At 39.9% G+C, this 15,457-nt stretch overlaps 1 protein-coding gene across 2 annotated transcripts in view; it reads left to right on the top strand.

The window, feature by feature from the left end:
* Positions 1-3,251: 3,251 nt before the first annotated feature.
* Positions 3,252-15,457, top strand: part of LOC139371216 (leucine-rich repeats and immunoglobulin-like domains protein 1) — a 42,904-nt gene continuing 30,698 nt past the window's right edge. Inside the window, exon 1 of one of the 2 annotated variants that reach the window (XM_071111419.1) lies at positions 3,252-4,354. In XM_071111419.1, coding sequence (XP_070967520.1) covers positions 4,152-4,354 — 203 coding nt within the window. In that variant the 5' untranslated portion in view covers positions 3,252-4,151. The remainder of the gene's footprint in view (positions 4,355-15,457) is intronic. The other variant, XM_071111420.1, reaches the window with a different exon arrangement.

The raw sequence follows: 15,457 nt of genomic DNA, 5'->3' as shown, positions 1-15,457 counted from the left end.
TCAGGGTAATGTCATAAATACTTGAACCAGGTTATGTAGACACACAGTGCAATTAGTGTAACCAATGACAGTGGTGAGGGGTGTGTCATAATGATTAAGTTCATTAAAATGAATTAGTGAAACTGTTAAAAAATAGTACATGGCATATTAAGTATATTATGCTATTGTTATCATATAGAAACATAATGGAATATTGTACATCATATTAGCATCAACATACATTATTGTTTCATTCAATTTCACATAATTTCGTATTTCATTTTTGTTACATGTAATATTGGTTCAACCTTAATATATAATGAACATCCTCAACAGGGGGAACATATTAGGTGTACGCTAATAAGCTAATCATTTTTCAATATACAAAACTTGTTCATGAAGGCAAATGTGTTCATAAGAAGGGCCTGAGATCAAAGTCAATATTGGTTGTTGTTGGTGTTAAAAAGCTTCCATGCACAGAGAGAGAGAGAGAAGGAGCTTCGCTCATCTGATGCGCTCATGACCTCCTTGACAGCACACTCTCATGAGAAATTCACGTCCACTCTCCCATCAGTCAAACTTCACAAAGTCAGACCCAGATGGGGACCACAGGGAAAGCAGAAGTCCAGTTGTGGCAGCCATAGCTGTTAATGCCTTCCTCACGCTGTGGATCCTCTCTCCCTCAGACCGAGCAGCCACACTCATAATTCAATCCGTCAATCCATGCAAAGTTGTTGAAATATGTCTAACGTCTCCATGGAATCAGGCTACATACATGTAATGCACACGTGGTGCAGGATGGAGCCATTGTCTTGTGTTGTGATGGAGTGACTTTGACATTATTTTCGTCACAGCATGTAGTAATTCAGCACGTAGTAATTCAGCACACAAGTTTACAGTACGTGTATTGAACAAAGTGTAAAATATCTGGTGAGCTATCTTTCTATCTCTTTAGTTTGTTTGGTACATTATCTAGTGATTGTTACATTCTTTGTACAATGAATAACATTTCATTTGATGGCATGTAGACCTTCCCTGGGCAAAGGTGAATTATAACTCTGTGAATGAATTCAACTAATATTTCATTTGTTATCAACAAGATGAACTTTAAGGTTTAATTTGACAGATCCTCATGCACATTCACAGCTGGTACAGCAGAATTATGACTCCAAAAGTCACACAAAAGTCATTTGCACACTAGAAGAACCAGATAAATCATATTGGAAAACATGTCAACAGTATTCTCAAAATAGACCACCAAAATACCTGATCTAAATGCCATATCTTTTAAAAGAACATTAAAATGCAAGGCCACATATTTCAGATGGCTGTGATTGTATCCCCTCAACCGCCCATAGTTTCAGTCAAGGAAACATCAGGGACAACATGCAACAAACACCTCACCCCACCTGTGGGCTAGCACACTGTCTATGCATAGCTCAGTACTTGTGAAGCAATGTGAAACCTAGAACTATTAATTGCAAAATGAAAAAGGAACTCATCTACAGGACCATCTGCAGTGCTGCAGGTGTGAATATCCATGTCCCCAGTGTAGTGATTAATTAAATGCATGACAATTCAGGACTTATCCTGTAGCATGTAGCAATAGCTCATACTGAGTCAATCAATAGGACCTGTCATAGCCACAAAAAAAGTAAACGGAAAAAACAGTTCACAAGGCCTAAAGGCTAACAAGTTCAACAATTTATTGCAGATGTGCATTTTGAGACAACGGGCGGACATGACTTCACCATTTGGGAAGAATTATGCGCTATCATGAGACCCATTATAGGACACCTCTGAATCACGTAAAGATCATTCTGAATACAGACTCACAACTCAACTCCAACAAAGATATGTTATCCTTTTAAAATTAGGAAAAGTTCAACATCATTGCAACAATAATGGATTATATATTTTGTTTATAAACTAAATGGTAACACTACTTATACCTGTATAATAACAAAGTAATTACTATAGGACAGTCCCTATGTTAATAACAAACACAGCTCAACTCCCTTACTATGTAACTACAATGCATACTGAATGCAACAACCTAGGGTAGGCTTCCTAAGGTATGCGGAGGTCAGATTTACTTGATCTTTTTTTAAGTTAAGGGCGAAAAAACATTATTCATGGTGAAAGGAATTTTATAATATCTGTACATTATAGGAACACCCGTAGGTACAAAAGTACAATGATTAATGTATTGCTTTAGTATGCAATTAAGAATCAGTGGTAGAGACATTGTAAGTGTGTTGTGTGTTGTTGAAACTATATTTTCAGTTCCTGTTGATACTATGTTCCAGTCTTACTTCTGCTAGCACATGATAGCAATAGGAGGAAGAAGGATTGGGAAACTAACTGCAAATAACAATAAGCTGAACAACTCCTAGCAGAGACATCTTTGTATTAGCAACTATTAATTATGACGATATATGGTATTAAAGTTATGGGACATCAGCCTGGGCGGGGTGATCCTCAGTAAGGGATACAAAGGGAAAACACCATCTTTTGTACTGAGTGTGTTACTTGCAAATTACTGTAAGTGTATACTCCGGGTTGCAATCCTTATTAAACAAACTAACCTCTGATCAAAGAAGTTTCCTGTGGTCACTTGTGTGCACATAGGGCAGAATTCCCTTACAATAGTATCAGAATGATTTACAGCATTTCCACTGCTATCTATTACGGAAGGCTATCATTATCCGATTATAGTGCTTTAACCTGGTCCTTGTCCCTTTAAAGCGGCACTCAGCAGTAAAAACAATAACATTGCCTAATCCTCACCCCTGGTTTGGTAAAAAGCTGAAGGATGGGGCTGGATAAATTGTATCACTCTCCAATTCCTAGATATCAAAATGATCGTTTTAACCATGTTTTGAGGCTATGTAGTGTGTGTTTACATTTTCTTTGTTCACAAACATTGGAGTAAAACAATCTTATATTTTGGGTTCTGATGGGGTACGACAATTGAACTAAGCTCATGAGGCCTTTATAAGCTATATTAGTCAAGAATCAATGGGTACATATTGTTAATGTATAAGTCCCAAAATGTATGTAGCAACTGCTGATTGCCCCTTTAAGATGCGGTGAGCATGAAAGGAGGTGGTGCGGTTTCACACCCCGGGTGAGAAACATGGGTTGGGTCAACGACTGGTGAGTGACAGCTGGTCACTGGCAGTCGAACCGCCTGTAGAATCCTAAACAGCCAGTGAGATTAGGAGTTCACCGTTCCTCAAATTTGAACAGCCAATTGCAAGGGAAATGGGAGGTTCCCTTGTGCATCCAAAGTGGGACTACTATGGAACGAAGACTGAAAAAAGTAAACTAAATCAAGAATAAACAACTCATAGTGGATACAGTCTGAAGTTTGGGACTGAATTTGTTAATAATCGGACAGCATCTGATAAACATTTCCTAGGCTCTTCGGATAGCATAACGCGTCGAGGGTGCGGCGAAATTGGGATCAATTGGCACTAGTAAGGTGTTTCTTTTTTTGGCGTTTTGCAAGCGTCATAAACGAGAAGTCAACGATAGTTTTCGGCACTAAACTTTGCCTGCCACATTTGCATAGCAATGGAACATTGTATCACAGTCCACGTTTTAGCCAACATTCCATGCCCGCGATGAAGAGAAGATACGTTTCAATGTTTATTTTGAGTGCGGAGGCAACGCGCATAGGCTAGTATTTAGATAGTGTCAATTTATTCTAGGAAAATGTGTGCGTCACTTGTATGTTTGACATGCTGAAAGTTGTATTGAAAATGAGGATCCGCCGTTGATGTTTGCCAGCTTTTTGCCTATTATTTCAATGTTTGCCAAAAACGAATCGCTTTGCCAAGAGTCCTCGTTTTCAGCCTTTTATGGACAAGTTCTACTTGCATTTAATTATGTTTACTTGACAAGTTTGTAGCCTTATTGCTAAGTAAACCGTGAATCAACTTTGATTTCAGACCACATAGGACACGAGGAGAAAGTTGGACTGATAACTTGTTTTAAATTACTTATTTGGAAGAGTAGACCTATTGTCTACATCACAAGTGTTTGTTTTTACTTAATTTTAGCACAACGCAATTGATGAACCTTAACAGACCTCACTCTCTCTAAAACTGTATCATATTTCCAATTTGAGGAGAGATCAGTGGCCGCTCGATTAAACTGGATACAAAATGGCGGCGCCCCTGGAGCGAATTGGATCGGGTTCCCACTATGGTTTTTATTTAGTATTCTCGCTGGAACTGTTAATCAATTACGGTTTGAGCTCAGATTTACCATGTGCTCAGAACTGTACCTGCAATGGAGATTCTGTGGACTGTAGTCATTTGGATTTGACAGATACACCGCTGGACCTGCCGATTCGGACAGTTTCCCTGTAAGTAGATTCGAGCTGCCGTATTAATTGACCACCCAATATCAGGATAACATACAATGATGCCGAAGGGAACGCAGCCCTCCACCGACTGTCGAAATCATTGTTGCAAGGACATAAATTAATATTTCAATGAACTTTTATGGAGTTGCCTGATTGCATGGTTGTCTTACTTTGTACCAACCCAAATGGGCTATACATGCACGGACAGCGGAATACGGATAATGTCAAAACAACATCTTTGTCGATTTTTGTCATTTCCACTGAATCTGAATCCCCTTCAATAATAGGCTTTATTGACGTATTTGGCTACTCCCCACCTCTGAATAGGCTACTTCAAGGGTGACCAAAAATATATACATTTGGGAGAAAATAGCCTATATAACTAAATCGTGTCAATTAGGAAGATTTAGATACATTTTCAACAATCTAAACAATATCTACTTATGTATTTGGGCAAATCATTTTTCCAAGGAAATTGACTAGCTTAAATCTCATTGGATTTAAACCTCTGTGTTGTCTAAACATCACCTCATATAGATTTATGACACTTACAATCTTAGTCCTTTATCCCCTATTTGGTTCTGTGGCTGTGGCCCACAAATTGGATTTCTAGTAAATTAAGCGTGTATTCTCAAGACATCATTGGCCACAATGGGGACACAGTCTGCAGGTTTGTTTAGGAAATGAGCCAATTGAGAAACATTTTCTTGGAATGTGTCTTGAAATTGAGAACATTTCATTCCTCATCCCATTGAAATGACACAGGTTGTTTATAGACCAGTTACTTTTTTTTCAATCATCATTTTGGCTCAAGCAGCAGTGGGACCACTGTTTCAATGGCAATTGTGAATCTTAAGGACAATTCAACTGTTTTGCAGGACTGTGGAGGAGGAGCGAGAGGGATATATATATGTTTTTTGGGGGGGCTTGGGGGTTAAAAAGTTAATCTTCTCAGACTCCCAGGTACTTGTTTGAGGCAGTTTGTCTTCCCCTGGGAAGTGAGGAATGCAACTTTTAAAAAGTCCTCTAAAATGTGAGTAATGATGCCTTATTGCCCTTTAGCACCACAGTGGTGTTTATGGCATAATGTAACACTGATGCATAGGTATACAGTACTATACTATCTTCAACAACACCACTACTAGAGCAATGGGGACAAGTTTCTCATCTGGAATGGCTAAATGCAAACATTGTGGTGTGATATCTGGTGTCTAGACCAAATATATATATATATATATATATATATATATATATATATATATATATATATATACTTGTTATCTGTAAGTACCTTATTGGTCAAGATTAAGCTGTGAAGATTAAGCTATGACATACTCTTGTTTTCAAATTGAATGGTTTTATTGCATTGAATTAATCTGTAAATCACTTAGGCCGTGTATTTCTCCACATTTATAGAAGCCACAAAGGGAGACTTTCTTCTCTGCTTTTCTATTGAGACTGTATGTGATCCCATTAAAACTCTTATCCCAGTTCATTTGACATGTTGAAAGGAGGAGATGCATTCGTATAGGTAGATATTTCACTCTGTTTACAAAACGTGTGTGTGGATGGGGGTTGGGCACAGGGGAACTGCCATTCACTCTCGCTCATTACAAAGCATGCACTTTTTTTCCCCTCTTGGCACTTCAAAAAGCTGGGCTTTTAAAAGTTTACTGCACACATTGTGTAGGGAGATAGGTGGAGATGAATGGGCAGTCACTGTGGACGGCTCACTGGTCAGCTGGAGCTACCTCTATAATTTATGATCAAACGGATATGCCTCATGGTTTGGCCTGGTCTGAAGAAAGGTCCACAGACTCACTCAATGCATCACGTAAGGAAGGAGAATATTAAACATGAACATTTTATCAACAAATACCTTTAATCCTCAATCTTAATCCTATAATGATGGAGTAAAATATGATAATCTCATAAATCAGGTCTACATTTATTTAAATTAATTTCAGACTGTTTAGAATTTTATACTATGATTTTTTAATCTAAACATTAAAATAAAACCTTACTAGGATTCATTGAGATCCTAGTTTTAGACCCCATGCTGGGTTTCACACCAAATGTTTGTCTCTCAACCTCTGGGGGAAATGTGCCAAGTGAATTAGTGGGGGAATAAAGTGTCCCTGTTATGTTTAGACCTGGCCTGGGTGGATGCTAGCAGTAATAGCGTTCGGTCAGTCAGTGAGGTGGGTAAGCGGACATTACTGTTGGGTGTCTATAAAAACAAGTGTGGTCCAGCTCACAGTGAGCTGCTTTGAACTGGCTCTTCTGTAGCAGAACGCCATTGTGTTGGTTAGGACAAGATGGACGGCTTGTCATGATGGCTTGAGTTTTAAAAATGTCTGAAGTCCTAGATATCATTTTTTGTAATGCTCCTATTATTTAAATTCTTTAATGGTATAAAATAATTACAATAATTAAATTTCTCATTCTCTTCATATACTCGTGCTCATGAGCAAATAGTGACTTGCTGTTGTGGTTATATTTTATATAGGCCTAGTGTAGTGATGACAACTCCTACAGTAGCATGGATTTATTAGGGGTAGATGGGGCAGAGACTGGGTGCTCCTCTACAGTATATCCGTCAGTAAGAGCGAGAGTTTTCTGAGGAAACTCTCTGGGCACAGCTTGGTGAAAAATGGAGCCATAATGCCTTCCAGTTGTCAAAAATAGTTTCCCTGTTCTGCCTTGTTTTTACAGCTCCCCTGTGACACTGCTGCCTTGATGTAGATGGTAGGAAACAAGCAGGTGTTTGGCATATTCAGCCAAAGGGAAAGCAGAGGAGATTGATCTTACAGGGAGAGATGGCATTGAAATAATTAGATGGGGAAATTGGCAAGAGTGACCACTGGTTATTTAGGGAGAATGTTAAATGGTTAATATACTGTACTTCAAAGCAAGAGATTTAAGGGTATTCTATGTTTTTGCTGTTGCCTTTATTAAACGTATCAGAATATAGTGGTAATTATGCATGCCCATAAGGCTGTAAACACATCACAAAGATTGTTCCCTAGATAAGTGCTCTAGTAGTTTTCTGATGAATAGCCTAATGATACCCATTGCAGGCTTCCTCTCACTCGTTGAGAATCTCTCTCGAGTGGTGGTTTGACTCGTTTGTGGTCACTGTAAAGTGTCTCTGTCTGCAATGCCATCCGTGTTATGGGTTTTACAGAAGTAAATAAAAGCATGAACATTATTAACATTATCTCCGATCGATGTGGTTTGATACAGGGACAAAGTAGAGTCCCTGTGTCTGTAAGAAGTCTCTCCTGCTTTGTCCTTAATTTCTACAGCTGTGGTCTACAGTGTCACCTATATTCACTCAAACAGGAAGGAGAATTCTCTGGATTGATCCTTTTACAAACCAGCTTTTGCTGAGTGGTTTCCTACACAGGCAAGAAATGTCAAGCCCTGACAGACAACCAACTACTCACTGCCTCTTTTGACAAACAAGTGTTGCGCGCTCTACCAGTATCACGGTACCAAAACATCATGATACTTATGATTAGTGATGCACCGATATCACATTTTTGGATGATACCGATATTCAATATTTTCCTTGACAAAATAAACGATACCGATAATTAAAAATTTTAGCGGCCTTTTAAGCATTCTAGTACAGTTAACTATTTAACACACGCGCATGGACGCATCGGTCTGAGGCACTGCATCTCAGTGCAAGAGGTGTCACTACAGTCCATAGTTTGAATCCAGGCTGTTTCACATCCAGCCGTGGTTGCGAGTCCCATAGGGCGGCGCACACTTGGCCCAGCGTCATCCGGGGTAGGCCGTCATTGTAAATAAGAATTTGTTCTTAACTGACTTGCTTAGTTTTAATAAAGGTTACACACACCACACTGACCAAAAAGTTATTTAGTTGCCTTTTACTTACGTCCCCATTACCAGTAAAACATAATCAAAACCTATTTCTTTCACTTGCTTGCTGTGCTGTTTCTTGTTCATTTGTTCAGTCATTTTATTCTCAACCAGGATTTATATGAAACACCTTTTGGGTTTTTGCATGTCAAATAACACTTTGACTTGCCAAATAAACTGGTTGACCAATCAGGACCTGAATATGACTGCACGTCACATAATAATTGAATGCATTTATACGTTTTTGATGTAGTTATTACACATTGATTACACTATCACTCGTATTTCATATGTCACAACGATTCAGCGATATGTATGCTATGATGCTGGTAAAGTTGTCTCGCACACCTACAATGCTGGTTATAATTATTATAATTGTTTTTTTAAAGCTAGCTAGCTCATGGGTTCAAACAATGTTCTTCCCTCAAAACAGAGCAAAACTAAATCTGTTTCAGTAGCTATCGTTAGCTAGCTAACTATATAACTAGGTGTCTTCAAAAACAACCCTAATTTATAAGACGGTTCTTATTTGATTAATGGTGGTCGGAACATCTGTGACGCTAGCAACAATAAGGAATAGCCACAATAGTGGACTTTGCGGTTAGCCTTCAAAATAAAAGTATGTCATTGACAGTGATGCAAATTAATACAAATAGTAGAATTATGGCATAATTGACTAGATCGTGCTAAACTAGGTTGGAATGTTATATAAAATTAACAAAAGACAATAATTTGACATCTGTTGCAATCACACTGGATGTATTATACTTTAGAATTGCATTGGGGGCATACTTATTTCACTGTACAGCCTTACCTATGGATTGTGGATCAATGACATGGGGTATCAGTCTACTCGGTGACACCCAGAGAACATTAGCATTGTACCTCTTATTGCGCGACTCTGAAACAACTGTGAATTGAGACACATTTATTGTCAACCTATGTGTATTGAACACTATTCCATAGGAAAAACAATACTGCGTGGATGTTTTGGAGTCTGACAACTCTGAGGAGGACATTGGGAAAAAATAGACTGTTGCCCCTTTCATTGATCTCCAATCCTTAGGTAAAACTGTAGAGTGCAATATGAATGTCAGTACACACAATAGGCTGACTGGGGAGATGATTTAACACAGTCACAGTCCTGCGATAAGAGCTACAACGCCAATATTTACGTGAACTCTTCACAGTTGTGTTCTGTGGGGGTCACCGAGTAGATTGATAGACCATTTCATTGCTTCACATTCCAACCTTGTTTAACGTGATCTAGTTTAAATATGGCACGATTCCACCAATTGTAACCTTCTGCATCACTTTCAGAGAGGTATTTTTATTTTGATGGCGAACTGCAAATTCCACTATTGTGGCTAGCTTCACACCACAACTCGGTCAGGTTGAGCCTCACTAGCCAGATGAAGATACCTGGCTGCTTTTAACGTTAGCTTTGGGCAACAGGGTTAAGGGTTAAGTAGCTGGCTAGCTATTTATTTTCATAAACTGAAGTTCAATGTCAATAGGCGAACAACAAGTGGCTACCTAGCTAACCCTTACAAGGATTCCTAAATCATTGCTAAGAGCAGTGAAAATGACTGCAATTTCTACTGGTAATTGTTTTCAGGCTGGTTGGTACTAGCTTTGTATTGTTACCAAGCTAAAGCTAGCTAGCTACCCCAGAAGTTGCAGTTGAAAAAATGATGCTTTATTACCACCGTGGTATTGTAAACACATCGTTCACAAGATACATGCTTGTTTGCGGATGTTTTATTTTTTTGTACAGCTTTGACAGTGCTACTGATAGTAGTGGTGGCGCCTGGCTTGCATGTGCAAATTCAGAACACACAACATTCTATAATAGAACCGTGTTCTTTGACGTGTCAAATTAAAAGCTAATTTAACGCGTCATGTTATTTGACATATCATCATATCATTTTTGACACGCAAAGACCCAAACGGCGTTCCATAGTATGTCATGAAGTTACTAGCAGTGAAGTTATTACTGTGTAACTCCGGTAAGGCAACATCTGAACAATAGCGCACTTGGTGACGTTAGTGTGTACCGGTGCTCGACCAGTTGCGAAAGCCAACATCACCCACAACAGGGAACGGTTGATTGTCAAGGGCAATGAATTCCATTATCTTGGCCTTAATGTATTTTGCCTTTGAGTTGTCTTGCTGAAATGTTCTTACTCTTTCAAATGACTGCGCGATCCACACAGCAGACATTGTGGGCTAGGTTAGGAATGCTGGGTAGCCAAAATTTTCCGTGGCGTCATTCCGTCATGTACCTACGTTTTATATAGGTATGCACGTCAGCTATGACATCGTTTTTTCAAATCGCCATTAAACTAGACATCGGGCCGATACTGATGTTGGCATTTTTAGCTAATATTGGCTGATTCGGATATGTTCACCGATATATCTTGCATCCCTACTTACGATACCAACATTTTAGAATAGCTTAGTACTGTTTCATATGATGCTACAGAATTTTTCAGCCCTGTTTTATAAGCGCAGTTGAATTGAAGCAACAGCCTCTAGTCTCTTGTATGGGCAGTCCAATAATATCCACTTCACTATCATGCTCATATCATATGTGGCAGCTGTAATCAGCCAGCCTCATCCCCTACTAGCCCTCACTCACCTGCTTCTCTCCGTCAGCTCATCATGCACATATCACGTGTGGCAGCTGTAATCAGCCAGCCTCATCCCCTAAACAGCCCTAGCTCACCTGCTTCTCTCAGTCTACTTTTCATGTGCATCTTTTCCTCCGTCAGTTCTTTTAAATATAATTTGGCCTTGATGGCGAACGGGGATGCAGATCCATACCCTGATTAGTCTTCTATTGTTAGACTTGTACATTGGAGCAGCACGCAAAGCGAGCAATGTTGATACATTGTATAATTTCATCGCCTGTTATAACCAAGCGCACAGACCAGTCTGAGTAGACTGACTGCAAGTTCATTGTCATGCAGCCTCTGAGTGTCAGAGAGGGGAAATTGAGCCTGAAGGCATGCTTGCAGCTTTACAGCAAAGAAAACAGTCTCCAGCCTAAGCAGTTAAAAATTGGCGCGCATTTGATATAATTTCACAAACCATGTCGCTGGCCGCTTTAAACTAATCCCAGGTTGCTAATTATTGGTTTGACAACAAGCACGGTTGTTCAGTCACGTTACCTAGCTAGCTAGTAGCCTGGTAACTTGACATTTATGTTTTTAGGCAAATTTGATTGGCACAGGAAGAAAGGAAAAGGGACTGCTACTTGTGCTTCAAAGGTACGATTCATATAGGCCTAATGTAAGTCTAAACTATATCAAATACATTTCTTTCTGGTCCTCCTTCAATTCTGTTTGGAAGGGAGGGAGAGGTCTGTGTTAACTGAAGAGCAAAGAACATTTCAGGCAGTATTTTCCCCATACTGCCACAATGACATGAAGATCATTATGCATGTATAGTCCTTCCTCCCATTCCTCTAGCCAAATCACTGGTCAGTCTAGTAGCCATTCTATGCAGTATTCTATAATACAGTGTGAAGTTCTACTCTATACAACATATTGAATTTAAGTGAATTTCAGGTTTTTGGAGAACGTTTCGAAAAGTGTCTGGGGACAGGATGCTAGGCCACTTTCTGTTATTTTATTTTTCTCTGTGGTATCTATTATTTGGACTAGTGTTGTTGGTATTGTGACAACACTATGACAGATTTTCTGTTACTGCATCATATGCCCCTCTGCTTTCAACCTCTATGGTTTGGCTTTTGCCCAAAGGAAATGGGTTTGTTTTGGTGGTTTCCTGACAGGCTCTGGTCTGATGGTTCCTCTGATCTTGGGTCCAGTTCACCTGGCATGAGGGGGTGCACAGATGGGGTGTTGGGGGTGGAGATTCTGCTGGGGGGTTTCTGCCTGCTGTCTGTAAGTGTTGTCAACATCACAGTCTAGTGCATGTCTGGTTTAACTGGATTAAAGTTCTGTAGTCTGACTGAACCAACTACAATCAACATGCAAATAAACACAACTTTGCAGAGGAGATTGCTGGTAATCAAGGATGTTGCCATCGTGTGACTGGTTACCATGCATCTTGAGCCAGGTGGTATGAATGAATGAAGGAATGATTGATAGCAGATCAAACTGCCATAATGAAACAAAAGCTAAAACCAAAGCGGTTATCTCCATTTCCTTAACCCCAGATGGACATATCCACAGTGGAACAGCCATACCACAGCAACTGTACAGACTGCAGGACTGTGGCTCTTGTGGTTTCAAGGGCAATTCTTTCTAAGCAGTCTTGTAAACTTGTGGTATTGAGAATGATTTTAGTAGTCTTGGATTAATTTCAGGGGAGCCCAATTTGAGACCAGGGTCTCATTCACAATGTTACACAATAACATATTATATTCCAAAATAACAAAAGTAGTAAAGAAAAAAGGTACATTTTCAACAAATAAACTATTACAATCAATCGAAACCAATTGCATTCCTTAATTAATTTAACACCAGAGTGCTAAACTTCCCTAGCGGCATCAGGGAATCAAGATGGAAGGAATTTAGCAGGTTATTGCAACAATGGGGCCTTACGCCTATTATGTCCCTAGGCCCTAAAGCAACATCATCCTCTAGTTTCCTGGGGTTTACCATTATATCCATAGTGCTCTGATTTTATCATTCCTAAAAATAATCCTGTTGGTGCTAATGTTTGATATTTACAGTAGATAGATGCTCAGTGCTTGCCTCAATAGAAAAGTATGGCTTTTATTTATTGTTTTATGTAAATGTAAACTTTTATACTACAGTTTAAAATGAAATGTGTGTTATGTATGTATGGATATAGATAATATCTATATCCATCTATCTAGACAAACACATTAGCAGCAATAAGTGAGTAGAGAAGTCCTTTTCATAACTATAGATAAAAGTTGACATTTACATTAAGTTATGAAGTGAGCTCATCGCTGTGTTCACTGTAATGACAATTGAACAGCTGCTGCCAGAAGTCATTCCATAGGAATCCAGTCAACAGAATAGATGGCCTTTTTTGTTAAGAGACACTGGGGCGCCAGGTTTTTTTCCTTTTTGTTTAAGCCAGTGTCTACAACGTTGGTTTGATAAATGAATCATCTGTGAATTCTGTAGGCCTACATCTGGTAAGAGTTTGGAAACCTGATTTGAAAAAAAAAAAGAGAGCGACTTGGAGAGGTATTGCGAAGTGGAGAACCCTCTAAACAGGCCGCCACAACCAAGAGCTGATAGCTGTGTGCTCACCAGAGCCAAGCATTCTTACCTTCCAAAAAACCTGCAGTGGCCGTGTCCACTTATTTAGTAGAAAACAGAGGCTTTCAGTACCTGCACATAAATCCACACACACAGGCCTACATACAGTTGTTTATAAAGTTCAGGCCTGTATTTGGCCCCATTCTCTCTCCATGGATGATGGTGTAATTATTGCAGGCTTTTCTTTTTGCAAGCATAATAAACATTAAGCAGGGGGAAATATATTGTTCAATGATCAGTCATTTTCTTCACTTTGAAGTACAGAATATAAGATCAGCGGCTAGTCAAGAGGGAACTGGAACAATACTCCCTCAGAATGGACATATTGATGTTATTCTTTCAGATTCATTGAGGCGGTTCATTTCCTTTTGCTCGTAATCAAGGAGTCTAGCGACTGTGGAACAATTTGCTATCAAACTCCAATCCGGGTGTGTATTGTGCATGAGACTGTGTTGTGTGCTCCTCCCTCACGTGCGGCATCTTTGGGCCTAAGTTCATGCTGAGCCCTGTTTGGCTATATCAACTTTTAAGGTATACCGGTATGGATTTTTACAATAGTCTACAAAGTTATTTTGATAAAGTGCTAAATTAAAAGTTAAACTAAAATTGACTACTTCTCTTTCAGTTTGGTTGAGTATAAAACCATCAGAATGGAGAAATCCCATTGAAGCCACTGAATATTCATTTGTTACCATCCTAGGGTCCTGCACTACTCAACATATTTAGAAATGTAATCATTCAGAAACATAATGCTGACTTACCAATATTTCGACCATATCGCCCAGCCCTCTTGGTGTGGTGGGGCACCATTGCTAAATGAATATTGTTGAAACACTGGGTGTATTGTGACACTTTTTAAATAAAAATGTTTTTGTTTGTGGCTGCTTTCTCAGTCTTGTCCACCCTCTCTTGCCTGTGTTTTGCGGGAGTCCAAAACAGTGGTGGTGGTACTCCTGTGTATGCTCTAACTGCCGTTGCCTGGCTGTAAATGGGCCTTTATGACAGGAAGGTAGGAGGGGGGGGGGGGGGGGGGGCAGCACAGTGTTGTATTGTGCTCTCTTTGCCTCTGTCTGGCTGGCCCTTTTTTTGGCCTATGTGCGCTCTCCCTCTTCTCCTAGCTCCCCGACAGACGGAAGGTTATTCTTTGACCAATTTATGGCTGGTCAGACCACATAAAAGCTCTGCTGTTTCCCAGCTGCATCACAGAGGCCCTATTGCTGATATCATTTCACACTTCCAAAGAGCGAAGTTCACACATCTTATCAGCGATAGAGATGAGCAGATAGAAGATTCCGGTCTAGTAGAACCCTTCCCCACCCCCTTCCCCTCTGCAGTCTGCCTTTAATTATGAGGGCACTGTCATAAGAAATAACATCACTCCCAAGCTCTTTGACGGAATACAAAACAAGTCAATGTGGTGTTTTTTGGGAGTCGTGATGAAGGGTTTATGACGTCAATCCAACAATGTGTAATGGTTGAAGTCTAGTGCTGTGGGGGGCTTTGAGTGTTTTGGGAGGTTTGAGGCAGGTCAGATTGTCTTGTCAGACAGGTTTTATAGCTTTATCGCTGCTCTAATGCGGTCTGAGTGGCCAAGAGAACCTGTACCCTCCTGAGCTACCTCTAACTGTGTTGCTATTGACCTGAGGTCTCTAGAGTAGACTGTGCTTCAGGGCAACAGGTGGACTGGGAAGTGGCAGTAGATTAAATGACCTGGCCTAGTATGTATTCCTAGACAAGTCTGTTCAGTCTAGGCCTCTCCATCCTCCACTTCCACCTTCACCTCAGTTGATCCTGGTTGCACAACTCCTTGTATGCTTTAGATCAGGGATGGGGAAACTGCCCCCCCCCCCCCCCCCCTTGTAGACCTGCTGATTTATGTATTTTTTCCTCCATTATTTATTTGGCTAAAAGCTAGGCATGAATTACCTTGCTGACACTTTCTGGTCAA

The sequence above is a fragment of the Oncorhynchus clarkii genome, chromosome 17, assembly GCF_045791955.1.
Source record: "Oncorhynchus clarkii lewisi isolate Uvic-CL-2024 chromosome 17, UVic_Ocla_1.0, whole genome shotgun sequence".
Taxonomy (NCBI): domain Eukaryota; kingdom Metazoa; phylum Chordata; class Actinopteri; order Salmoniformes; family Salmonidae; genus Oncorhynchus; species Oncorhynchus clarkii.
This window is presented reverse-complemented; position numbering and strand designations above follow the sequence as displayed.